Source organism: Camellia sinensis, chromosome 6 (genome assembly GCF_055761805.1).
Source record: "Camellia sinensis isolate YWXY chromosome 6, ASM5576180v1, whole genome shotgun sequence".
NCBI lineage: Eukaryota > Viridiplantae > Streptophyta > Magnoliopsida > Ericales > Theaceae > Camellia > Camellia sinensis.
The window spans coordinates 196,551,737-196,578,680 of record NC_138966.1 but is presented as its reverse complement, the minus strand read 5'-3'; the positions used below and the strand labels follow the sequence as shown (position 1 = coordinate 196,578,680).

General features: G+C 33.4%; 1 protein-coding gene across 4 annotated transcripts; it reads left to right on the top strand.

The window, feature by feature from the left end:
* The first annotated feature begins 10,973 nt into the window (after nucleotides 1-10,973).
* Nucleotides 10,974-18,905, top strand: LOC114272942 (homoarginine-6-hydroxylase 2-ODD-C23-like). 4 transcript variants are annotated; one of them, XR_014333787.1, is made up of 9 exons: nucleotides 10,974-11,441; nucleotides 11,751-11,901; nucleotides 13,679-14,020; nucleotides 14,752-14,867; nucleotides 15,524-15,642; nucleotides 15,743-15,895; nucleotides 16,166-17,460; nucleotides 18,470-18,611; nucleotides 18,699-18,905. XR_014333787.1 is itself a non-coding variant. In XM_082875819.1 (8 exons), exons 4-6 carry the CDS (start codon nucleotides 14,790-14,792, stop codon nucleotides 15,819-15,821), a joined length of 276 nt encoding a protein of 91 aa, XP_082731945.1. In that variant the 5' UTR covers nucleotides 10,977-11,441; nucleotides 11,751-11,901; nucleotides 13,679-14,020; nucleotides 14,752-14,789; the 3' UTR covers nucleotides 15,822-15,895; nucleotides 16,166-17,460; nucleotides 18,470-18,905. The 4 variants fall into 4 exon arrangements, 3 of the variants coding, with proteins under 3 accessions (XP_082731947.1, XP_082731945.1, XP_082731946.1); XM_082875819.1 differs by having other exon boundaries at nucleotides 10,977-11,441; nucleotides 18,470-18,905; XM_082875820.1 differs by having other exon boundaries at nucleotides 10,978-11,441; nucleotides 16,198-17,460; nucleotides 18,470-18,905.
* Nucleotides 18,906-26,944: the final 8,039 nt, after the last annotated feature.

Below are 26,944 nucleotides of genomic sequence, written 5' to 3'. Positions count from 1 at the left end.
TTTCAAGTGTTAAGCAGGATGTGTTACAAGATGTGAATCTTCTTACTTGTTGGCCACGGGGCCTCTTTTGTGTTTTGATTCTTTAATGATGTAAGCCTTCGGGTATTTTATTCAGTATGCTCATGTTGTATTTAATTTGCATTCGAATGAGAGGATTGTTATTTATTTCTACTCATGAAACTCAAGAGTTTATTTCCGCATGTTATCTCTGAACTTGAATTAATCTAACGAATTTGGTAATGACTTCGAGTAATAAAAAGTGGGGCGTTATAGAAATTTTTTGGTGATTTGGAAATTAGCCTTATGGATGTGTAAGATAAATGGTATTTTGGTATTTTTATTTTAAAAAATTTCATTAAGTGTGTGGAGAGAGAAGAATTGGTGATTGGAAATAGAACTTCCCACCCACCATCTCTCATTTTTTATTTTTTATTTTTATAATTATGATTGTGTCCCTTAGTTAAATTACTTTTTTATACAAAATCAAAAACCTTAATTTCTCAATACACACATATACATCAATAGTAGCCACCCTTATAACCCACGCAACTCCAGTTTCTGATCGGCGCCGACATTGATGCCGCCACTCCCCAACCCCTATTTCGCGACTCCACCTCCTTCCTCCTCATCCTTTTTTTTCTTCTTTTTCTTTTTCACCGCTAGTTAAAACCCTAGATCCACTTCTCTATTTCGTGGCCGATCTCCCTTTTTCGCAGCGGTGAATCTCTCTCTCTCTCTTTCTTTCTTTCTTTCTTTCTTTCTTCATGTCTTTGTATGAGTTGGGGACTGCGATGAATAAGGGTTGTGGTGTTGGTGTGTTGAAACAAGAGAAGAGGGGAGGAGTAAAGGTTGTGGGTCGCTAAGAGGGTATAGTAATGGAGTGAGGAGTTGAGGAAGAGTTGGGGGTAGAAGATGGGGAGGGAAATGATGTCGACGAGAGAGGAACGGAGGCAAAAAGGGTTTCGGAGGGACGACGACGGTGGTTGTAACTTAGTGGCGGCTTGGTGAAGATGATGATATTGTGGGAATATTCAAAAATTGATGGTATGCATTGAGCAAAAATGAAAGAGTTAAAATTATGCGTGGTATGCACTAAATAAATGGTGTATACTGAGATAATTTGTAATGTATAAATAGAATTACTCAAGTTAGAAGAACTGTTTGTATAATTCGCCCTAAAATAAAATTATACATTTCCCCAAGTAAGGATATTAACTCTTCTTTTAAAATAAAAATAAATAAATAAATAAATCTAACTTTAGAAAATTACAAAAAAAATCAAATATCCTGGTTAAAATTTCCAAATCATGTTTTCTGTTTTTTCCAAAAAAAAGAAATAAAATAAATTTAAAACTAATTTAAGAGTCAACATTGGATTGGATTGGCTTTTTCACGAAGCTTAAGCCTTCTTTTGGTATGCCAAACTTTTTGTCTTTTAGGCTATTTTAGCTACAAAAAGACAAAATAGGTTTTTTAGCCCAATAAGACAAAACACCACATCAAAACCATAATCATTTCATTTTTTCTCTCACAAAAGTCAAAAAAGCCAAAAAGTCTATCTCAAGCGAGACTTTTTAGCTCTAGACTAAAATAGTCAAAAAGTCAACACACATTCCAAACGAACCCAAAACCATTTTTTTTAACAAGTCTGCCCACAAGTAAAAACCAAGGATATTTACAGGCGGATTTTATTTATTAGACTTATTTGTTTATTTCACCTATAATTAATATGGCTTATTTTTTTGCTAAATTCTCTTTTTAAGTATTTTATTTCATCTAACCCATTTTAATATTCTATTAGGTCCTATTTAATGTAATATGATCAAATCAGAGTTTCTAATTTTTTGTACATGTTTTCATTTTGAAACTAATAGTACATAATAATAGTCTCTCATTTTATGGAGAAAATCTCTCCCTCATTTTAAAGAGAAAATATTTCCCTTATTCCATGCAGAAATTTTCTCTTTATTCTAAGGAGAAAATCTCTCCCACATTCTGTGAAGAAAATCTCAAATTATGAATTTTGAACTTTTTTATAATTTGAAAATTTTAAAAATAACACAACAAAAAATCTGAATGAAAATCAAAATACAATGTGAATGTTCACAGTAAATATAAAACTAACTTTTGAAAAAAAACAAAATACATACTAAAGTACAATGTAAATGTTCACAATAAACAACAAACATACGACTAACCTACAAAAAAATAAAATTCATACCAAAATATAATGTGAATGTTTATAATTTATAATTAACATACAACTAGGCTTAAAAAAAAATAACTCATACAAATGTAAATATTTATACTGCAACATGAAAACATAAAACAAAATTGAAAAAAGTGAAAATCAACTATTTCAATTGTTCAATGATAACAAAAATAATTGTTCAACTAACAAGTACAGTAACAAAAACAACAAACATACAATTAACTTTCGAAAAAATAAAACTTATACCAAAATATAATGTGAATGTTCATAATTTACAATTAATATACAACTAATTTAAAAAAATAAAAAAACTCATACCAATGTGAACATTCACACTGCAACGTGAAAATATAAAATAAAATTGAAAAAGTGAGAATCGACTATTTCGATTGTTCAATAGTAACAAAAATGATTGTTCAACCAACAAGCATAGTAAAAAAAATAACAAAATACAACTAACTTTCAAAAAACATTCAAACAAACAAAAAAAAACTCATATCAAAATACAATGTGAATGTTCACAATTTACAATTAACATATAACTAACCTTAGAAAAACTAAATTCATACCAATGTGAACATTCACACTGCAAAATGAAACAAAATTGAAAAAGAAAAATAAATAACTATTTCAATTGTTTAATGGTAACAAAAAAATGATTGTTCAAACAACAAGTATAGTAACAAATAACCAATAATATGTGAATATTCACATGTTGCAAAATATATAATTATGTCCATATTTATATTCCAACACTTATTTCTCGACTTTTAAACAATGTAAAATGTGAATAGTTACACTGATTAACAAAAAAATAGAAACAATGGTAGCAATAGAATTAGAAATCTAGAAAAAAAAAAAAAACTCGATCACTCTAAAAATAAAAAATATATATCACCCACATCTTCATCTTTATCATTATCACTATCACTATCATTAACAATCTATGCAATTTCACCATTCCACTAATCCAAATCAAACTAAACCCACCTTTAAAGGATATGTTTGTAACAAAATTGTCTGGATATAAATAGAGTTTCAACTTACAACAATGAAGAAATATAGAGTTTCGAATATAGAGCAATAATGGACAAACACAGAATTTCAAACACAAAGTGACAATGGAGGAACACAAAGTTTCACTGCAACAATGGAGGAATATAATATTATTTCACCACTATGTGTAAACTAGAGTTTCTAAACCCTACCAAATAGAGAGTTTCGAAATCCTAGCCTAATGAAACAATACTACAAATGTGAATAAAATTGATAAAAAAGAAAAACGTGAATAATGGTAACTATCAAAATAGAGATAGCAACAAAAAGGAAATGTGTATATCTTTTTCTATGAAATACATATCAATAATAGACATAAAAATATATAATAGTCCAACAAATAATATAAATCAGGAAAAAAAGAATCTCATGGAATAAAAGTATAAATACATGGGACTAACTAGATTCTAATTTTTTTTTTGGTGGACTTATTTAGTTAGAACACTTCTAAATGGGATTTATCAATAAAAAAATTCAATTAATGTTTTTAAAAAATATTAAAATAAAGGGTAAATTACAAATACACCCCTGAGGTTTGCTTAAAGTACAGATTGCTCCTTGTGGCTTAGAAAATTACAAATACTTTCTTGTTAGTATTTTTAATTTAACAGAATTGACTAAAAAAATGAAATTCATAATTGGTATCCTATACTATAATAAATTACCTAAATTATTAATTGAAAACATATTTCTAACATCATTAAAACTGTTAATTGACTTGATAATTTATTAATAAAATGGGCAGTTTATTATGAAATTAGAAATTTCAAGGGATGGAATGTAATTTCCAAAACTACAAAGGGTAATTCGTATTTAATCAGACCTCAGAGGTGTATTTGTAATTTACCCTAAAATAAAATATCTCTAGTCCAAAGGTGATTCTACTTACACCACTACTTTACCTTTTTACACCCTCCATCTCATTACACTACTAAAAAAAAAAATACAACTCTCATTACAACCCCCATTATATTACCAATACTAACCCTAAATTAACCCTTTCATCTCTTTACACCACATAACTTTTGAAGGGAAAAGAGAAAAGCAGCAACAAGGAAGACAAAGGGTCCAATGCAGAGAAGGCGAGTGGTTCGGACGGCAGGAGAGGTTCGAACGGCGTTGTGGTCTGTGTTACCGGCATGGATGATTGAACTCACTCTTCTCATTCGCTAAAGGTAAGTGAAAAACTCTTCTTTCTCTCTCTATATTGACAGACATAGATATGTATCTATATATGTATTTTTATCATTTATATCATAATTTTTTTTGAATAAACAAAGAATAACACATTCCTAACTAGGGGTGTAAAAATGGCCTGAGGCTTGTGGGCAGCTCGAAGCCAGCCCGAGGTAGGCCCAGTCCGTTTCGGCTTGGGCTCGAACCTAACCCAGTACCTTGGGTCTAGGCCTGGGCCTTCCGTTTGGAGCTCAGCCCGACCCAAAAAATTCCAAGCCCTACGGGTGGCCCGGCCCACCCATCCAAGCCTCTCTCTACCAGTGATCAAATTTCAAAAAATAAAAATAAAAAACAACTTGTAATGGTTAAATAATTAAAAAAATAAAAAATAAAATAAATAAAAAGATTGATCTTATAAAAATAAAAAATAATCTTGTAAAAATAAAAATTTATATAATTAAATAAATAACACTAATAATTTAAAAATAAAACAAATAATAATAGTAGTTTATTAAATTAAAATCGAACTAATATTAATATTTTTTTCTTTGGCCAAGAAGGAAAGAGAGAGAAAAAAAAAGAAGAAAGAAATGGAGTGTGTGATGTAATGTGACCTTGTGTCACTGTGGCTGGCAGTGGCTGCTGCTACACGTTACACAAAAGAGAAAAGAGAGAGAGAGAGAAATGGAGTGTGGTGTGGGAGTCTAGCCTTACTAGCCTAGCCTTTGGTCTGTTCCATCTCCTCATTAATCACTCAACTCAAGTCTCAAACGGTAATATACAAACAGTCATAATTCAAACGGTCATAATTAAAATTACTATAAATAACTTTCATTTTTCAAAATAAATCTCACAACAAATAATTCTCTTTCTATCTCTCTTAAACTCTCTCAATCTCTCTTAAACTCTCAATCTCTCTCAACCCTCAATTAATTTTGAAATGTTATCCCTAAGTGACAATTACAATTGTGCAACAAGAAACTTTTATCAAAAGAAGCAAATTTCTGTATCGCATTCGCCAGTCGGTAATATTAATTAGTTTAATTAAACTTATTGGCTACTCATTTTTTTCATTAACTATTTGTGCACATATATTAATTATTATTTTTTACTAATTGTATTTACACATTATTTAAATTAATTGTTAATTCTTATATATTGTTTTACTTACATTACTATGGATCATAATATGTCTAATGTTTATGTTGATGTTGATACATATACTACACAATATGAATCTGTTGATTCTCCTTCTAATATCTCTCTTCCAACAGTTGGATCATCATCTAAGAGCAGAAGTAATAGTGTTTTGGAACATTTTGAAAAAATATCTATAAGTAATCTTGATGATGCAATTACATTTAATGCAAAATGTAAATATTGTACACATTTAGTTAGTGCTGCATCTGCAGGGGTACTAATCATCTAAAAAGGCATGCTACCAAACATTTACAAAGTCAACAACTTGATATTCGAAGTCAAATGCAATTAGGGGCTTCATCAGCTGGTAAATTGCAAATATTTTCATATGATCCTATACGTGTACAAAATTATGTAATTGATTATATTATTAAAAAAGAACATCCTTTTACTATTAGTGAATGTCCCAATTTTACAGAAATGATTCACAAAAGTTTTACACCACAATATCAAAGTTTTTCAATAAATACTACTATAAACAAGATTTTTTAAAAAAATTGAGGATGTTAAAAGTGAATTATTTGACATCTTTAAAAATTTGAAAAAGAGTTTGCTTAACATCTGATCTGTGATCAAATAATGGTTTTGAATATCAATGTATCATTGCACATTTTATTAATAATGATTGAAAATTAAATAAAAGAATTATTTCATTTCAATTAGTTGAACTTCCATACACTGGTCATTCGCTTGGTGTAGAAATAAGAAATGTATTATATGAGTGGGCTTTACAAAATAAAATATTTACAATTAGTTTAGATAATGTATCATATTATAATCAAACTGTAGCTCATTTAAAATCAACTTTACAATTACTTGTTGATGGTGATTTATTTCATATTCGTTATTGTGCCCATATTTTCAATTTGATTGTTAAAGAAGCTATGCATGTATACGAAACTTCTGTACTTATAATAAAAAATGTAGTTGTTACTATTATGTCTTCTGGTAATCAAATTTCGGAATATAGAAAAATTTGTCAACAAGAAAATATGCCATTTAGAAAATTAATTTTAGATGTAAATAGTAGGTAGAATTTAACATATAATATGTTAAAAACAGCTTGTAAACAAAGAAGAGTAATAGATTTATTTTTTGCAACAACATCAATATGAGGAATACTGACTCTCACTGAACTTAATTGGCTCCAAGTAGCCTTGTATACAGATTTTTTTAAAGTTTTCGACATTTCAACAAAATTATTTTCCTATATATAAACATATATTTCTACTTCATCATTTGTTTTACATATGCTAGTAGAAATAATTAAAATTTTCATAAAATATATGGGTAATGAATATTATATAACCATTATTACTTCAATGAAAGAAAAATTTGATAAATATTTTGATCTTTTGCCTCATCTATTAGATTTAGCCATAATAATTAATCCTAGGTGTAAATAAATTGGTTTACAAGAATTTTTAGAGCGTATTTTCGCTTATCAAACACGATTTGCCCCTATTATGCAAACATGCAACAAATTATTTGAAAAATATAGGGCAGCTGCATCTGTAAATACACCTACACACACTAGACTAGTAGTCTCATCTCGAGGTGGGAGATTAAATATTTTTTCAGCAATAAAAAGTAGGAGAATATCTCAACATACAAGTATAAGTAGTTTTGAAGTACAACGTTATTTGGAAAGCCCGTCAGTGGATGATTTTGACATTTTGGAATAGTGGAAACAAAATGAAACTATGTGGCATGTGGTTTCACAAATGGCCCATGATATACTAACCGTTCCTATTTCTACAGTTGCTTTGGAAACAACTTTTAGTGCAGGTGGACGGGTGCTGAGCGATTACCGGAGCAGACTTTCACCCGAAATGGTTGAGGCACTGATAATATCCAAAGATCATATGCATGCGCTTACAAGAAGAAAAAATTATAGTGAAAATGAGCGAATTCAAAATGATTTGGATGACATATCCTCAAGCAACGCAATTGAAATGTCTGTCTCCTCCGATGATTGATCAATAATTTGTTTTTTACTATTTCATTTCATATTTTATTATTTTTTTTGTATTAGATTATTGAGGTGGAGTATAATGCAAATGATTGGTAGGCTAGTAGGTGCCAACCTAGTTGGGATGTGCTTGACCTATAGTAATGCAATTGCTCTACCATCATCAGTAATCTACACCTAATTTATTTAATAATATCAATTTTTGTAATATTTTATTTCATTTTGAAATAAAAATTATTCATTCAATAAATATTATATAAATAATTTAATATTATAATATTGAAAGTTTCATTCTCATATACAGAAAATTATTCATTTCAAAAGAAAAAAAATTACATAATTGCATACTTTTTTAGTTATAAGTTCATAATTAAAAAAACATAAATTATACATAATTAAATTTAAATATCATCATGAAAAATTATATAACCAAACAAAATATCTCATTAATCTTAACTAAAATAGTCTAGTATAATTATTTTTAATTTTTTATTCTAAATATAAAAATAAAAATAAAAAGCCCAACTAGGCCCGGTCCGCGGCCCTAGGCCCTATTATGAGTGAACTTGGGCTTGGGTCTGGGCCTCACTTTTTGGCCCATGGGCCAGCCCAGCCCGCTAAAAAGGCAAGAGCCTGCAAAGCCCGCTTGGGCCGAGCCAGGCTCAGCCATTATTACATCCCTATTCCCAACATAATTTTGGTGGTTTTGATCTTCTAATTTAATTGGGTTTGTAATTTTTGGTACTAATTTTGAATGTTGAAGTTCAAATTTTGGTCCTCTGTTTTGTCAAATTTTTGTTCTTTGTTTTGATCTTCTAATTTTGAATTTTGAATGTTGAAGTCGAAATTTTGGTCCTCTGTTTTGATTTTCTATGTTGTAATTTAGCAACTTCAATTAGTTCTTGGCTCTTACTTAAATAAAGTATTTCTACTCTTTCTGAGAAACTATGGCTTAGAAAAAGAAACATGAAAACTTTTCCTTTATTTTATTAAAAATTTAATGTTGAAACAAGTAGTGAAACAAATCAAGTGTACGTTTATTTTATTATATACATAAATATATATGACATGCACATAGGAGAGAATGAAGCACCAACAGATTTGTTCATGATCTCGTCATATTCTTTTCCCTATACATTCCTTTATATCCCCTAGTCAATTATTTTTCAGTTACCTTTCATGTGAACTAGATGTGAACACCATGTGCGTGTTCCTTATGTCATAGTATTTCTTATCATCACTACAACAAAAACATACTTTAGTGGCACTACACTAGTGGCATATTTTTATAAAATGCCACAAAAAATGATATTTAGTGGCACGTTTTTGAAAAATGCCACAAAACGACAAACTTAAAAGGCTCTAGTGACATTTCAATGAACAAGTGTCACAAAACTACAACAAAAACATACTTTAGTGGCACTACATTAGTGACATATTTTTAGAAAATGACACAAAAATGATGTTTAGTGGCACGTTTTTGAAAAATGCCACAAAACGGCAAACATAAAAGACTCTAGTGACATTTCAATGAACAAGTGTCACAACACTACAACAAAAACATATTTTAGTGACACCATACTAGTGGCATGTTCTTAAAAAATGTCACAAAAAGAATATTTGGTGGCATTTTTTAAAAAAATATCATAGAGCCACAAACATACAAGGCTCTAGTGGCATTTCAATTAAAAAAAGTGTCACTTCACTACAACAAAAATGTCACTACAACAAATTTACACTTTAGTGACACTACACTAGTAGCATATTTTTAGAAAATGCCACAAAAATAAAAATTGGGATTAAATGTTTTAGAAAAATGTCATAGAACCACAAAACATATAAGGCTCTAGTGGCATTTCAATAAAGAAATATCACATCAATTTTATGACATTTTTTAAAATAATGACATAAAAAATTATGTTCGTGACATTTACCAACAGATGCCACTAAACTTTAGTTGCAATGGCATTTTTTAAAAAATGTCAGGACACTAGGTAGGTGCAAATTACTTTTTATGACACTTAGGTGAAAAGTGTCATAAACAAATATTTTATAGCATTTTGAGAAATGCCACTAAGCCAAAAACTTTCCAAGCTTATAATGACATTTTTGAAAAAATAAAAAATGCCAATATATTTTCTAAATTTTTAAAATGCAGTAAATGATTAAAAATAAATGAATTAAACTCAATATACACTACAGGAAAAAGCATATTCGGCGACTAAATTTCCTGCCAAAAAAATTTGGTCGCTAAAAGTATAGCTTTCAGCGACCAAAATAGCATTAGTTGCCAAAAGTAAGGCTTTTTGGCAACTAAACAATTTTAGTAGCCAAAAGTCTACAATTGGCGACTAAAACTAAGTTTGGTCATTGATTATATGGGTTTTAGTGACTAAAAAAATTTTAGTAGCTCAAAGTAAAGCTTTTTGGCGACTAAAAAAATTTAGTAGCCAAAAGTCTACAATTGGCGACTAAAAATAAGTTTGGTCGCTGATTATATGGGTTTTACCGACTAAAAAAATTTAGTAGGCAAAAGTAAAGCTTTTTGGTGCCAAAAAAAAATTTAGTAGCCGAAAGTCTACAATTGGCGACTAAAAATAAGTTTAGTCGCCAAAAGTGGTCATTTTTAGCGCCGGAGAACTAAAATCCTAAGGCGGGAATAAAATTTTTTGGTGACCAAAATTTTGGTAGCTGAAAGTGCATCTTCGGCGACCAAATCCGATTTTGGTCTACAAAAGTTAAGTTTTTTAGCAACTAAAAAACAATTAGTAGCCAAAAGTATAGAATTGGCGACTAAAAAATATTTTTTGTCACCAAAAGTGGTCTTTTTTTATTTTATTTTGGTAGTAAATAGTTTATTTTACATAAATTATGTTCAATAAAATAATTATGTTTATACATATACTTTTATATTAATATAGATGTATGTACTATATAAATAATATATGTTGCATATATAATCATGTGGTGGTATAGAGGTGTAGTGGGAAGAGTGTGGTGTATAAGGTTTATGGTGCGGAAGGTTGGTGGTTCGAGTCTTCGCAAGAGCAGATCAAATTGTTCTACAACGAATTATCGTCATGAATGACACTTGATAGTGTCACGAATAGTGCCTACCATGACATTGAAGTGTCATTGAAAGGTTTTAGTATTGATGGTGTAATGACACTTACAAGTGTCACTAACTCTTTTTTTAATGGCGCTTGATAGTGCCACAAATAATATCTACCATCACTACAGGGAAAAGGGAATATGGTGGCGTTTTTTTAACGACGTTTTTTTAAACGTCACTGTTATTAGTATTTAACGGCGTTTTATAAACGCCGCATATTCTATTAGACAAGACGGCACCGTTTTATAATGGGAAAACGCCTCCAAATGCGGTGCCACACGCGCCTCCTTTTGTGAAACCTTATTTTGAATCAGAACCCTCTCTAAGCATTTCGATCGAAGATTCAGAACTCTCTCTCTCTCTCAACTCTTATACGCACACATCTCTCTCTCCCTCTCAACCCTCTCTAAACTCCATCGAAGATTCAGATGGAAGCTCCATCGAAGTGATTTTGAAGCTCCATTGAAGATTCAGATCGAAGCTCCATCGAAGCGATTTTGAAGCTCCATCAAAGATTCATACCTAAGCTCCATCGAAGATTCAGATCGAAGCCCCATGGAAGCGATTTCGAAGCTGCACCGGCGAGGTAGCGAGCTCCACCGGCTCATTTGCAAAGATTCAGTGATTTCCAGAAGCTCAGATCTGAACTCTGACCCCTCGATTACTCGCATTTCAAGCTCCGATCTGGAAAAAATCTCAGTTCGATTCTTGAGGTATGTTCGGATTGACTCAATTTGTACGATTATTTGTTGTTCCCTTCATCTCTCTCTCTCTCTCTCTCTCTTATGGTTCTGCGATGGTGGAGGGGCTGGGAAGGGGTAGGTAGATCGTCGGATTTTGGAGGATAGGCAAGGGGATTACTGAGTTTGGTCCTAGAGGGAGGGATTTCTGTATCAATGTGCAGATACATAAATGATATATACTGATATATATATATATATATATATATATTTTAATAATGTCTATTGGAAATGTTTCTATTTTTAAATCAAGATGCAAATGATGGGAACTTGAATGGACAGGATTTTTGCACAGAGTCTTGTCTGGCCTCTGAGACCGACCATTTACTTGTAGATACTATTGAAAGCAGGGTGTTGAGTAACAAGGAGGGAGTCTTCTCTTTCAGAATCCAAGTGGTTAGAACATGATGAATCTTTGGCTGTTTGGGTCAAGGTATATATTAATGTTGTTGCTTTGACTTCTACCTTGTTCTCTTTTATTATATCATTAGTATAGTGCACATATACAAGTTTGATAGTTCTGGGGCACTGTTTCTCAATGTGGTTGCCTTGTTGATTGAAGTTTGATTGTACAGATTAGTATGATGGCTGGTGAAGTAGAAATTAAAACTTCACCTGGCTCACCTTTGTAATTTAGGCCCTTCTGTTTTCATTTTATAGGCTAGGTGGCAAACTAATTTTAAGAGCAAAGAGGGTTGGTAGAGTACACATTAGGCAAAGTGGTTAAACAAAATGTAGAATTTATTATTTATTTATTTATGTACTTTTGTTAAGGAAAATGCCTATTAGAGGTGGAGTTGCTCTAAGGGAGAGTGGAGAAGACAAATTTTAATTATCGTATGCCTCTTGAAGTTCATTGGAAGAAGTAGAAAAAAGAATAAACATAGGAGATTATATGTTTCTTCATCGCCAACTCATGACTTGTTAGGGATCGTTGTTGTTGTTTGTATGAATTATTATTATTATTATTATTTCATAAAAAGTTTTTAAAGGAAAGCTTTTTAAAGTTGGAGGAAAAACACAAAGGAGAAAATTTCCCCTCACTTTCTTTGTTTTCCTTTTACCAATTTCAAGTTCCAAACAAGGCCTAAACTTTTGTAAGTTTTAGAAGAGGTTGGCAAAGCTATTGTAGTATGGCTGGGAAGAAACATCGCGAAATGAAGGCCTCTACGATTAGGTTATTGAATCTAGCAAATGTCATTATGTTTATTATAAGACTCCCACCATGGTAACCCTCTCAAAAATTAGGAAATTTATTCCAAATTGGTTGGTTTCAAACAATAAAACTCCCCTCTACTTGTGTCCTTTTTATTTTCATGGAGTTTAGCTTTTGAGGCATTTTGGAATAGTTTCCACCTGTTACCACTTCAGAGTTTTTTGAGCAAAGGTAAAAACATTCATATTCAACACAACAGCAAAATATACCTAACGAGAGTTTGAAAAGAGTCAAACGAACCACACATCCCAAAGAGCACTACACAAAATGTATATGAATAAACAAGATTTTAAAAAAATGAGTCTTATCAACAAATTTTATAAAATATTATCCATTCGTATGTATTTTGTGTTCTATTATGTATTTAGTTTTTATGTTCATATCATAATAGAAATGTGATAATAATAAATGTGAATGTAACAATTTGATGCAAAGTTGCCATAAAGAGCTGAGCTAACTATTTGGCATGTTCCTTTTATGTGGGGGCCGTATATTGTTCCCACAATTTTCTTATTGGATTACTTGGATCTGAATGGGGTTGGCAACATGGAGAGGTTCTTTCCCAACTGTGCCATCATGTGAGGGAGGCTTTTTCTTCCTAGTTAAACAGTTTAATTGCACAGAGAATTTTCACAGAATGTGACATAAATGTGAGATAAAAGGTAGCTCTCACACCTTTGTTTCACATCTTTGTCACATGTTCTGTGAAATTTTTCTGTATTCTTAACATAACTGTGTCTAATTTTACACAATTCAACTGAAAAAATTCCCTCAACTGCTTTTTAGATTCACATCAACCACTTTGGGACTTGGTACATTTTTAATTGTGCTATTGAAAGTGAAATTTATCAACAACAAAAAAAAAAGATACTTGTAAATATTGAATGATCTAGGCCCCATGATGCCATGTCTTAACATTTCAAACCCTTGTTTTGTTTTGTTTGTTTTATTATATTGACATTATTGTGTTGGTGTAACTACCATTCTCTATCAGGGACACCAGTGTGAGCATTTCATACCCTGGTGTCAATGGCGTTGGTACCAGCACCGGCGGAAGCGGTTCTGATGGGGGGTCCGGTAGCAGCAGTGGCAATGGCGGGAACTTTTTTGGGATGAAATGGAAAGGAGGCATTTCTAGTTAATTTCTGAATTTCTTGTTCCTGATGCTTTAATTCTATATCTTGTTTCTCTTTTAATCTTTATATGGTAATTTTTTTGATTTGTTTGGTTTTCTTCTCAGGGGTATGTTTTAAAATCAGAAAATATGAAGAAGTTTTTTGACTATATACAACTTCCAAATTTCAATGTTGCTGCCAATGCTATAGAAACCTTTAAGGTAGTGTTTTCTGCTAGTAAACATTTACTACCTACTTAATAAATAAGCGTGCCTACAATATTAACTACACAACAAAAGAGCCATTCTTTAGATTTACATGTGTAATACTTAGTAGGCACAAAATATAGAATATTATTAAACTATGAAAGTCTTCAAAAGCCATGTATCTGTCTGTTTGTTTATATGTGCATCAAAATTTTGCCTTTTTTCTTTTTCCATTTTTTTGGTGGTGGTATTGCCATATTGTTGTTATTGTCGTGAGTGTTGGTGTCTGTTTATGCACATATCATATTGTTCTTTGGTTACAACATGCCTACAAACTCTTTAATGGTGTGTATGTCTGATTTTTTTGAAGAAAGTGATATGTGGTTAGGACTAAAAAACACTTTTAAGTGAATGGAAATGAAAATGCATATTAATTCTTGGTTTTTTACATAGACTAGGATTATTTCAGACTTTTGTTAAATATAGTAAACAACAAATTGTCTTTTAAGTCGTTTAATTTCTTTTCTGGTTTTGTAGCTCCAATTCCCTGGATGCTTGCCTCTGTCTTTTCTTGTGCTAATGTCTTGTCTATAGGTTTTTTTGCTAAATTCTGCAATTCAGTTTTGTCTCTTTCTCTTTTATTTATTTTACCTGCTTAAGATTCAACATTTGTTTAAATCCAAGTTCTTCAGAGAGCTTGAAATTATTGTAATTTTTGTATTTTTGGGTTTTCATTCGTGAGGCAGATATTAGCCCTCTTTTGGCGAAATGGGATGATCCAAACATGGCGCAAGACCAAGGCATCACGGGAGTCGTTAAGCAGTTGGACCAAGCTTGTAGAGAAGCTGGCTTCTTTTATGTGGTAACTCTCTGTGAATCCATTGTATATTCTTTCTTTGTGTGTCTGCTGCAAATCCTATCAGATTGACGATTTGAAGACCCATAATCAAACCAATATATTCAAAAATCAGACCAACCCCACCCAAAGAGGTCAGGTTGGTTCAGTTTTTTCGGTTTACTGGGTATTTTGCACACCCCTAATTTGAACCCATCAGTCATTTCAATATTCATCTTTGTTTTCAAAGTATTTTATTTTGATTGGGGCAGTTGTTTACTGACCCTCAATTATCTTCTCTCTTTGTTGTCTTGTTGGATACCTACTATCATTTTGAATTCTTAACTTCAACAGCAGGACTTCAGGAACTTGTTTGATTTAGATTATTAAATGTGTTTTTGATTATTTAAATAGGTAATTAATGAATAAACAAGTTGTGTATAATCATATTTGGTTAGCATGTATGATTGTTTACACATAAAAACAAACATATTTGGTTAAATAATGAAAATGGAAACAGGGTCTAAGTTTAACCAACATTGGATTGATATTTCAAAAAATGATAGTTTTTTTTTTTAATCTATTTTAAAATCAGCCCAAACATCCTAAACCAAATTTTTATTTGTTTATTAATATATATAAATACTTTTTAATATTGTTTTTTATGTGTTGTGATTAATCAGAAGGGTCACGGTATACCCAATTCCATTATCAAAGAGGTAGGAAATGTTGCACACAAATTCTTTAGTCTACCTTACGAGGAAAAACTAAAGATTAAAATATCTCCCACAACTGGATACAGGTATGCTCCCTGGAATAACTTGTGGCATTAGTATTTTCTTTTTCGTTTTTTCACTTGGAAATTGCTTCCTAATTTGACTGAGTTAACATTTTGCACACAGAGGGTATCAGCGGATTGGCGAAAATATAACCAAAGGCATCCCTGACATGCACGAAGCTATTGATGTATGTTTTGCCTAATTGGTTCTGAAGTTTTGGTGTTTGTGTTGCCACTATGAATAGTTGATCAGGATGCTGATATAACCGCACTAGAGGTATGATCATCGACTCTTTCTTTTAATTTTTAATCTTTTTTTATTTTTATAATTTTGGTTTAAAGAAAGAAATTTCTCACTCTTATCATTTATATACTAACCAATACATTTGTTTACGAAACCTCCAGGGTTAAATTCTGTTGGTTTGAAAATGGCGTAATACTAGATTCTTGTTTTTAATTTATTTCTTGTTCCATTCAATTTGGGGTTTAAAATTTTAATTTATTTTGCTGTTATCTTATTTAATGGCTTTTTTTTTTTTTTATCAAGCCAAAAGTAGTGATTTTAGTAAATTGTTGAAGGTGAGAAACCAATCTGGTGAGTGGATATCCGCTCCTCCAGTCCCCGGCACATTTGTTTGCAACATTGGTGACATGCTAAAGGTACCTAACTTCACACAACTCTCCAATATCTGATACTGTCTTTCATGAGGCGGAAACCCTCTTGAAACCTGGAGAAAATTGCAGATTTTAACAAATGGACTCTATGAATTAGATTCTTGATCTTTTGACTACCTACTTGTATCCTTTAAATTGGTCCACCTAGGCAATGAAACATTCCACATGCGCCATGTCCTTATCTCCTCTCAAAAGAAAGCACCCAAAAATGAGGCCACATGTGCTTGATTAAATTGCTTAGATTGTTGATATTTGACATGATGTGTGCTTTTATTGAAAAATTGAATACAATATAATAATTATAAAATCAAATTTTCATATGAGCAATTCTTGAATCTCTGTACCTTAATTACACTTCTATGCCTTGAAAAAAATAGCAGTTGTGTTATTGTTTTCTACAGAGATTGAATCAACACAAGATTCCTTACCTGCAACAACCAGGGACTAACTTGGTCAATAGTTTCCTTACTTGCAAGTAACACACCAATTTCTTGAAATCACAACATATATTTAATCAGTTGAGTAGAGGTTATACTTGTATTATTGTCCTTGTGTATGCCAATTAGTTTTGTTGCTGAAATAACTCTCTTCTCTGTTTACTATATCTTTTACAGTCTTTGTTTCCTTATCTTTCTTTCTTTCTTTATGCATTGTGCAGTTATTTATATACATGTCTGTCTATACGTGTGTATGTACCTTTATATAATGATGTATCACTGTTGTACTTTCTATAGCTTATATAATGATGTATCACTGTTGTACTTTCTATAGCTTTTAAAGATTGTGCCTAATTGCTTGTAACACATAAGTAACATTTTTATATTTGTCTACTGTTGCCCTTCTGACTAGCCATTTCCTTTTTGAAAAATGCCATCATGCTAGAATATTTACTGAAGCAATGGCAAATCCATATTGACCTCATTTTTCTTTTTGAATGATTATGATTGTTTTCTCATATTGCTCCCTGAATGATTATAAAACTTCCAGCTACATTGGTCTGGTATACTCTTTTGCTTGTTAAATGGGTGCATGCAAAACATGGCCTCCACAAAGCTTAACAGTTCTGCACCATTGCATGGTGTTGTTCGATTAGCATTGCGCACAAGTACGTTTAACTGCTCTGCAGCTCAAAAACATATTGGATACTCACCAGTTGTCTCCTTGGAAGTAAGTTTCTTAGTTGGGTAGTTCATGATTATCTAACCCTGCTCTCCGTAATAACAATGATGTTGCTCAAGCTCCATAAGAGATTGGAATTCAAATCTAAGCCGTTGCATATTTTTTAATATTTCCCCTTTTTTTGATTTATTCCTGTTTCACCTTTTTTTAATATTTTTTTGATTAAAATATAATATTAAAAAAAAATTAGTATGTTATGTTTTGAATGAATTTTTAATTTTTTTATAAAAAAACATAAGGAAAAAAAAAAGGGAATCATTATTTTATATAGATGGTTACTTTTTGACTTAGGAGCTAAAATCAACCCTTCCCAAACAGTGTAGTTTACTTAGAATTTTTCATATCTCACCGGTTGGAGTAAATATCGAAACATTGATTTTGGGTGAAGGTTAACAAGTGCTTTCTATACATTGTTTATTAACAAGTGCTTTCTATACCTTGTTTATTATTGAGATTATTGTAAAAAGTGTTTTTAAAATGGTAAAAAAGTTCTGAAATATTTTAAAGGAGTGAAAAGTGTTATGAAATTATTAGTAAAAAGGATATTGCGTTTTAAATTGTTTGCCTGTTTATTTTTTTTATTTTTATTTATTTTTTCCTTAGAACATTTGTTAACAGAACCCATGATTTTTTAGAACACAAGATTCTCCATGCCCAAATCGTTCTACCACATGCATTTTTAGCCATATAAAATTTATGTCTCGAGATTTTTATCAAATCATTTTGACATATATATGACTAAACATCTTTGTAGTTGTTGATGTATAGTGGATGTAGTTGGCATTAATTACTCGACCACATATCTAAGTTAAATTAAATTTGAATAAAGATATTTTTGTTATATATATTTGTGACCTGTTGCTTTAATTTCTATGAATATGTAAGCGATGGGGCAGCTATCTCTGTTTGTCGTGTCGCTTTTTTATTTTTATTTTATCATAATCAAACCTCAGCTCCACATATATATATTTGTTGCTGTTCATGGCTCCACCCACAGGCACATCAGAGCTGCTTTGCTTTCTCTCCTGTGCCCCCCCATCATCAGGTCCCAACTCTTGCCCAAACTTGATGACTTCATGAGGTGCCACCTCAGCAATTGGGACAACACACTCGTTGACAATCAACAAAAAACCAAAGAGGTGTTTGATTTAGTCATTTTCTTTTTCTTTTTTCACAATGTTGAACTGTTTTTAAGGTACATGTGTTGCACATTGTTTGTTGTTCAGAAGAGCTTGCCAAGAAACCAAACATGACATGCTTGATATAATCTAACAGATGAAGAGAAGATTGATCAAATGATAGCAATTATGTAACCAAGTATTCTTAAATTATTAATGGTGTATTTTCACACCCTACTGTTATGTAATATTTGTGGATATGTTATTTTATGGGTAATGGTGATTGGTGAATTGGAAAGTGAATTTATGTGAATGCATTTGCTATCAATCTCCGTTTATATGTATTATGTATTTTTTTAGTTTAATCACATAAATTAGCACAATTTCAAAAAAAAAAAAAAGAGATATCACGACATTTTTTAAAAAACGCCACTTAAACCTTAAATATTAATGGTGATTTTTAAAAAAGATATGACGGCGTTTAAAAAATGTCGCTAAATGTCATAATGACGTCATGATGTTATCAAGTAAGACATTTGGCGGCGTTTTTAAAAACGCCGCCTATACTTTAATAACGACGTTTTTAAAACGTCATAGAGTTATAGCGACGGCCGCGTCCTCGACGCTTGGTGCTAAGCGTCGCAAAAAGAATTAGCGGCGTTTTTAGCATTTATAGCGGCGCTTTTTAAACGCCGCTAAAAGCTAAATTTCCTGCAGTGCATGACATTAAAATGTCATTGAAAGTTTTCAGCCATGATGGTGCAGTGGCACTTGCAAGTATCTACCGTGACACTCGTATCTACAGTGGCACCGATAGAAGTGGCACTTGTTCAAAATGCCACAAGACCAAAAAATGTCATTAGAAGAATAGTTTTGTGGCACTTTCAAATGTCACTAAACTAAGAAAATGTTGTAGTGCATCTACTTGTTTCCAATTTGATCTCTTGTGCCGATCATGCTTAGAAATAAATACTTTTATTCTCTTTTTGTATATTGGCACATTAAAACAATTTAAGAAGAGAAACTAAAATTGTTCCATAACAAAAGAGTTGTGAAACAAACCTGGGTATTTGCTTAACAAAATAGATTTATCTCATATTGCCATGTGGGTATTTGCTTAACAAAATATATTTCTCATATTGCCAAGTTGAAACTACATAAAGAAAAGAAACAAAAATAGGTTTTTGGTTATAATACAACATAATAGATGTATGAATATGACACATCACATTATTTGGCACTTTGAACTTGATTTTTCTCTTCTTATTATTCTTTTCTTCGTTTCATTATTTCTCTGAGTGGGCTCCAAGGCCAACAATGCAGCAAGGTTTGGGAAATCAGTTAAATCCATGAGCATTTTGTACTCATCTGCTTTTGATACATGTCCATTACTCGTGATAATGCTGGTGTTCAATCTGCAGATCACAAAGTGCCACAGGTATAAAGGAATTACACTAAGAAGATATAAAGGAATTACACAGGTATCCTCTCAATTACCTAGCGAATCCACGCCCGAATTGAACCAACCCCTATGTGCCTCTTCCAACCCCGTCTTCACCTCAGAATTGTCTTGACGATGAGCCACTCTAGAATCCACCAAAGTTTCAGGCTCGAATTCCCCAGAATCTACTGAAGAACAACTCTTTTTTTTGTATAGAATAAACAAACAAACCTTTGAGTATGCTTTTTAAACCATGAGTTGAATACTCAATGAAACATCAAAGAAAACTAGCAAAATAGCCCCAGATATAAACCCTTGAACCCAAGAAGAAGATCTGGAGGCGTTACCCTAGAATCTGACTTAACCATGTATTTATAGAAAACTGTCCTGTGATCTCCGCTCGAGCACGAAAAGTTACGCTCGAGTGGGAAAAAACAACATCCAGTATTTTTGCAAGCGAATAAACTTCTGGAACTCAGCATTCTTCGCTCGAGCGGGGGAATGTCCGCTCGAGCAAACAGGCAACTTTGAATGCATTTTTGCATTTTGGCATTTTGCTTCAGGGGCACTGCCCCTTGGCCCCGCCGTGGCGCTGCCCCAGACCCGCCAAGGGGCGCTGCCCCCTAGACCCCCACGCGTTGACCGGGCAGCTCGATCCCCGTCATAATCAGCGAAGTGGCAATCTTGAAAGAATTAACATCACAAAACTTCTCTACAAGGCACAATTCGGGTTATGTAACGCCCTCAAAAATAAACCCATCATAACATACATTCACGATAAATAGAAGAGATTTCATATTACAATCATCAGAGTATTCTTACAAAAAGTATTACATGTTGACAACAAAAGTAAATGCCCTATTGGCTTACAACTTTCCAAGCCAACACTTGGTTACAAAAAGAGAGTACTAACTCTACACAAAATAAACCCTTGGCTTGATATACATGTAATACAACAAAACAACAAAAAAGAGTCTGACAGCCCCAAGCCTCCCAAGCTACGTCCTTGGAGGTGGCATAACACCTGTACCTGAAAATGATGTCACATATAGGGTGAGCCAACACCCAGTAGAGAAATGCTAAACATAATATGAACAATAGCTAAAACATTAGCACTTTATAATGTTTAACTCATATAAACCAACATACAGTACAATCCAGTTCCATAATCCTTCACTTAACAAAACTCAACTTATAAATACGGCTCAAAACCTGGCCAAACAACTTAAGCGAGACTACATCTCAAGCCAACAATACTTCAGACTACCATTTCACGGAAATTGTGTCCGCGGGATTCGGCACCCATGCATAATTACTTTCTCATGGCCATTTCACGGAAATTTCATCCGCGGGACTCGGCACCCATGTATAGATGTTTTCGGATTGCCATTTTACGGAAATTTCATCCGCAGGATCCGACACCCATGTATAGATATTTTTGAATTGCCATTTTACGAAAATTGCGGGTTTCGGCACCCATGTGTAATTATTTTCGAATAACCATTTTACGGAAATTTCATCCGCGGGATTCGACACCCATGTATTCAAATACTCAACTTGATTAGTTTTAATTTACCTAATCATCATGCAGTGTCTACAACAATCAAGGCTATCCTCCACCGATAGCCCAAGGCAATTATTTCTAAACAGATAATAAATGCACCAACAGGTAAATTATAGCGATCCCGGGTTTACCCTTGTTATACCGTGATCCGGACATGTGTCCGTGGATGTTGGTAGTTGTTTATTATCTTGTTCGCATCCTTTTTACTTCGTATTTGAGTTATAGGATGTGTTGGGCGGATTTGTTACAGGTTGGTTGAGTTTAGAAACCAAAACTAGTTGCCCAGGTTTTTGGCCTGTACGCTCGACCGGGGATTTTGGCGCTCGAGCGGAGATTACACCCTTTCAGTATTTTCCTGTGCAGCGTTGTACGCTCGAGCGTAGGGTTGGGAGCTCGAGCGGGGGTCTGGCTCTGCAAAAGTGCTGAGCGAGTGCATTCTGCGCTCGAGCGGGAGGTTGGCCGCTCGAGCGGAAGTCTGTGAGTGGCCGCTCGAGCGGGGTGTTTTACGCTCGAGCGGAGACCTGGGTTAAAGTCCCGAATTTGTGACTCTTTAAATCACTTTTTCACTTTCTCTTCTCTCTCTTACTTTTCCAAAATCACCATTGTTGAGCCTCTCACTCTAGACTCTACCTTCTCTCTAGGTTTTGATCTAGTAGGAGTGATTTACTCACCTTTGGCCTTTACAAAAAGGTTGTTGATCGTCGAGGGCTTCATTTTAATCTGAAAATCTCGGGTTTTGGAGCACGTTGGGTTTTGTCGTCTTCTCCTTTGGGACTCCGAATTTGAGGTAGGGATAACCTACTCCTCTCTATGGGTTTTGTCTTTAAATTTTGGTATTTTGAGATGTTGGGCTTGGTTTGGTAATCTTGTAAAGGTTTGGGGCTTTTGTGTAATTTTACAAAGGTTGGGGTTTTATTCATAATAAACCTAGATGCATGTTTGGCATAGAAAAACGGAATGATTGTTGAATCATTGATGAAAATGGAACCTAAGGGTTGAAATGGTAATTATGGAAAATGGCCTAATTACATTGTTTAATTAATTGGGATAATTAATTGGTGAGAAATGAGGAAATGAAATATTGATTGAATATCCATTTGTGCATTTATTTTCTGTTTTAGAAATAACTGCTTTGGGCTATCGGTGGAGGATAGTCGAGATTGTTGTAGACAATGCATGATGATTAGGTAAACGGAAACTAATCAATGGAATGTGTCATGGAACTTGACGGTTGATAGAATACATTAATTGTGTGTATTGTGTGATTGTATATAGAACCAATGTGTTTATATACGTTATGTGTAGAGGAGGAGATAGGGGATGTACTCCGCGGTTTAGGGGAAGATAGGGGATGTACCTCTAAACCGGATAGGTATTGGGAGGAGATAGGGGATGAACTCCGTAGACAGAGCTCATATGCTTGTCTAGAGAAGTGAAGATAGAGCTCATATGCTTATCTTTGTGAAGTGTGGATACAGCTTGTATGCTTATCTGTGGATATTGTTGATATACATATCTGTTGTAGAATGTGGATACAGCTTGTATGCTTATCTGTGGATATTGTTGATATACATATCTGTTGTAGAATGTGGATACAGCTTGTATGCTTATCTGTGGATATTGTTGATATACATATCTGTTGTAGAATGTGGATATAGCTTGTATGCTTATCTGTGGATATTGTAGTTATACATATCTGTTGAGGATGTGGATATAGCTTTTATGCTTACCTGAATGTGAGATATAGTTTTTATACATATCTGTGGGAATGATGATAGAGCTAGCATGCTTATCTGTTGAAAAAGGGAAAATGAAAAGTAATTGGGACTTGTAAGTCGTCGACATAAATATGTAATTTATGTGATTGTATCAGTGTTGACCAACTATCAATTGCTAATGTTTTAGTCATTGTCCATGGTTGGTTTAGTGTATTTCTACTGGGCTGTGGCTCACCCTATATGGGAATATCATTTTCAGGTACAGGAAGCATGCCACCTCCAAGGACATAGCTGGGAGGCTAGTGGCGGGCATAGTTTTGTCGTTTTACTTTGATGTAATACATGTAATTTCAAGCCAAGGGCTTAATGTGTAAACGAGTTAGATCTCTTTGTTGTAACCAAGTATTAACTTGGAAAGCTGTAAGCCCGTAGGGCATTTTGTTATGAGATTAACATGTAATACTTATGTAATAAAGGAATGTGGTTAGTTTATATGTAAATGCATGTTTTATCTGATGGGTTTATTGTTATTATTTTGAGGGCGTTACAACTTATCAACAATTTCAAAGGTGAGTGATTAATGAATCCAACTCCACCATTCTACCTCATAATGAGCCAATTTCATTATTTCTAACTCAATTTCATAAATTAACTCATAGCCAAAAATTAGGGCTTTCTCCCCCTTTTTCTCTACAATGACCCAAAGGTCCCAAATATCCTCAACAACAACAACAACATCATTTTAAGACCCAAGATACACATTGTGAGTCAAAATAACCAAACCCCTCTTTATTCATTTTGAAACCCTAACACTCCAAAATTACCCAATATCAACATTACATCAAAATGACCAATAGTTTATGTCAAAGACCATAAAAATGAGTAGTTATCCCTACCTCAAGAGATGAAACCCAAAGGAGATGATGAAGAAATCCCGAAGTGCTCCAAATCAAGAAATTTTCGGATTGATAGGAAGCCCACACCAAGCTCTACACTTTTTGTAAAGGCTCAAGGGTAGGAGGTCACTCTAACTAGATCAAATCCTAGAGAGAAGTTAAGGTTTTAGAGTGAGGTGCTCTCAAATGGTGGTTTTTGAAAAGTAAGAGAGAGAAAGGATGTTGAAAAGTGATCCAAAAAGTGAAATCCCGAAGTGATATAAAAGTCTCTCCGCTCGAGCGTGGAAACCCCCGCTCGAGCGTCAGACACAGACTCACGCTCGAGCGTCAAAATGCCCGCTCGAGCGTCGGATGCACACTTACAAAAGTTTTGCAGACGATGGTCCCCGCTCGAGCGTCAAACTCTCCGCTCGAGCGGAGGAACAAAATCAAAGGGTCACGCTCGAGCATCAAAACTCCCGCTCGAGTGTACGAAGACCTGCAGAGAAAAATACTAGGAGATGGAAATTCACGCTCGAGCGTCAAAATGCCCGCTCGAGCGAAGAAGCAACAACAAAGGGCCCGCTCGAGCGTGAAGGCCAAATTCTAGGCATCAACTTTTGGTTTCAAAGCACAACCAACCTGTTTCAAACCTGCCCAACACAACCCAAGACTCAAATACAAAGAGTAAATGATGGAAATGAGAATGAGACATCAACACATCCACGGAACCGAGTCCGGAATACAATGAATAAAGAGAGGAAAAAATCAGGATCGCTATAGGTTGGATTCGCATCTAAAAACTCATAGCCTCATTGAAATAAAAAATGCGAAAGCAAATACAACTTAAAGGAGTTTTGTCAAACGGGGTTGCCAAGAATAAAAATCTAACAATCTCCCCTTTCGGCAATGCCGCGACAAAACACACCTAACAAATAAAATCCTAAAAACCCCAACCCATTACAGCCAACAAAAGCAAACTTCTTTCTCAAGGTCATGATCTGCAAAACAACTATTAGTGCCACAATCTCCAAAACAACTATTAGTCCCACAAGAGTATATGAAAAACAATAAACATATGACAAGATAATCTTGAAGTATGAGATGGAAAACATGAATAGATACGACTTGGAGATTAAGAACATGTAGCATGAAACCCTCAAAACTAAGACACATGCACCCGACACATGGCATGAATACATGAAATCCTAAGACACATGCACCGGACAACATTACTCCCCCTTTTTGTCACGAATTGACAACTAAAGTAAGATCAGAAACCACACAAGCAATGATATGATGATGTAAATATCAGGAGCATGCAAGAAGGAAATAATGAACAAACAATGCATAGCAACATGCAAAATAACTTTAGCCAATCTCCCTTTCCAAACAAATCAAAGTGTTCATGTTAACAAACTATTATAAAGATAAACCAAACTCCCCCTCACTAAAAACAATGAACAAGAAGAAAATGACAAAAAATAATATGGTAGAGCAAGTAAGGAATTTCAGTTTTGGACCTTGAAACACACAAGATTATCCAAGAAGCACAATTACTTGAAAACACAATGTGCATAGCCTCTAGAAGATTCCTCATAAAAGAAAGTGATGCATTATGTGAAAAGCATAGATCCTATGAAAAAAGTGTGTGTGTGACTCTTGGAGTTCGACAAACACAAGATTCAAATCCTAGTAGTGATCTGATAACTAGGCCTCCAGCAAAAGAATCTAAGCACAACAAAGGAAAGTCAAACCACTAGGAATCAAGGAGTATTTGGTGAGTAAAGGCGGAGGCTCCCCCTCAATCAATGAATCCTTATTTTTTTTCCTTTTTTTTCACATCTTTTTATTTTCTTTCTTTTGCACATCTTTTTTTTTTGTTTGTTTGTTTCTTTCTTTTGCACATTTTTTCTTTCTTTTGCACACTCATTGGCGGCTGACACGCTCAAGAGTATGGAAACCGAACCAAAGAAGCATGAATATAATAAGGATGGCCTGGTTGGTGACTCTAAGGTAGCCTTTTCCTCATGGCTAGACTCCAAAGAACAGAGGGGAAAGCCGTGGAGATGCAAAAAGATGAAAGGTGGTAAAAGACTCAACATCACCCATGATATGCTAGTATAGGTCAATTCCTCTAGAAAAGCAAAAGATACAATGTCAAAAGTCCATAGAAAAAAATAATCACTAAGGCAAAAGACTCCGATATTTGCTAATCCAAGAGTGTGTACAGAATGAGACATACTAATAAAAAAAACACACATTCCAAAATGAGTAATGACCACAGAAAGCACACACATATTATCATGTAATTGATATTCTCATCAATTCCAATATGAACCAAGGACCACTCAAAAATTTCAAGCTTGCAAAACCATACTAAGAAAATCTTTTTGGGATTTTTTTTTTCTTTTTTTTTTTTCTAAACAAAGCAAGACATAAAACGAACATGCACACATTAAGTGACTCAAAAAGAACAAAAAAAACACACAGAAACCTAAAAACTAAAAAGAATATACAAATTAACACAAATCAAGTTTTCGTACCCAAACCGCTTTAGTATGAAGAAAGTTGTGAAAATCGCGGTTCTTAGATGGTGTTTTGACGTTGTAGTTCCCTTTGCTTTTAATGAGAACTCGTCTCAACTTGGTTTCCAACTTCCTATTTCTAGTAGGTCTAGGCAAATACAAACTCGCTCCATGTTTGGTCTCAACCTGATCAAAATAATGAGGTCTAATATGACCTTTAACCTCATT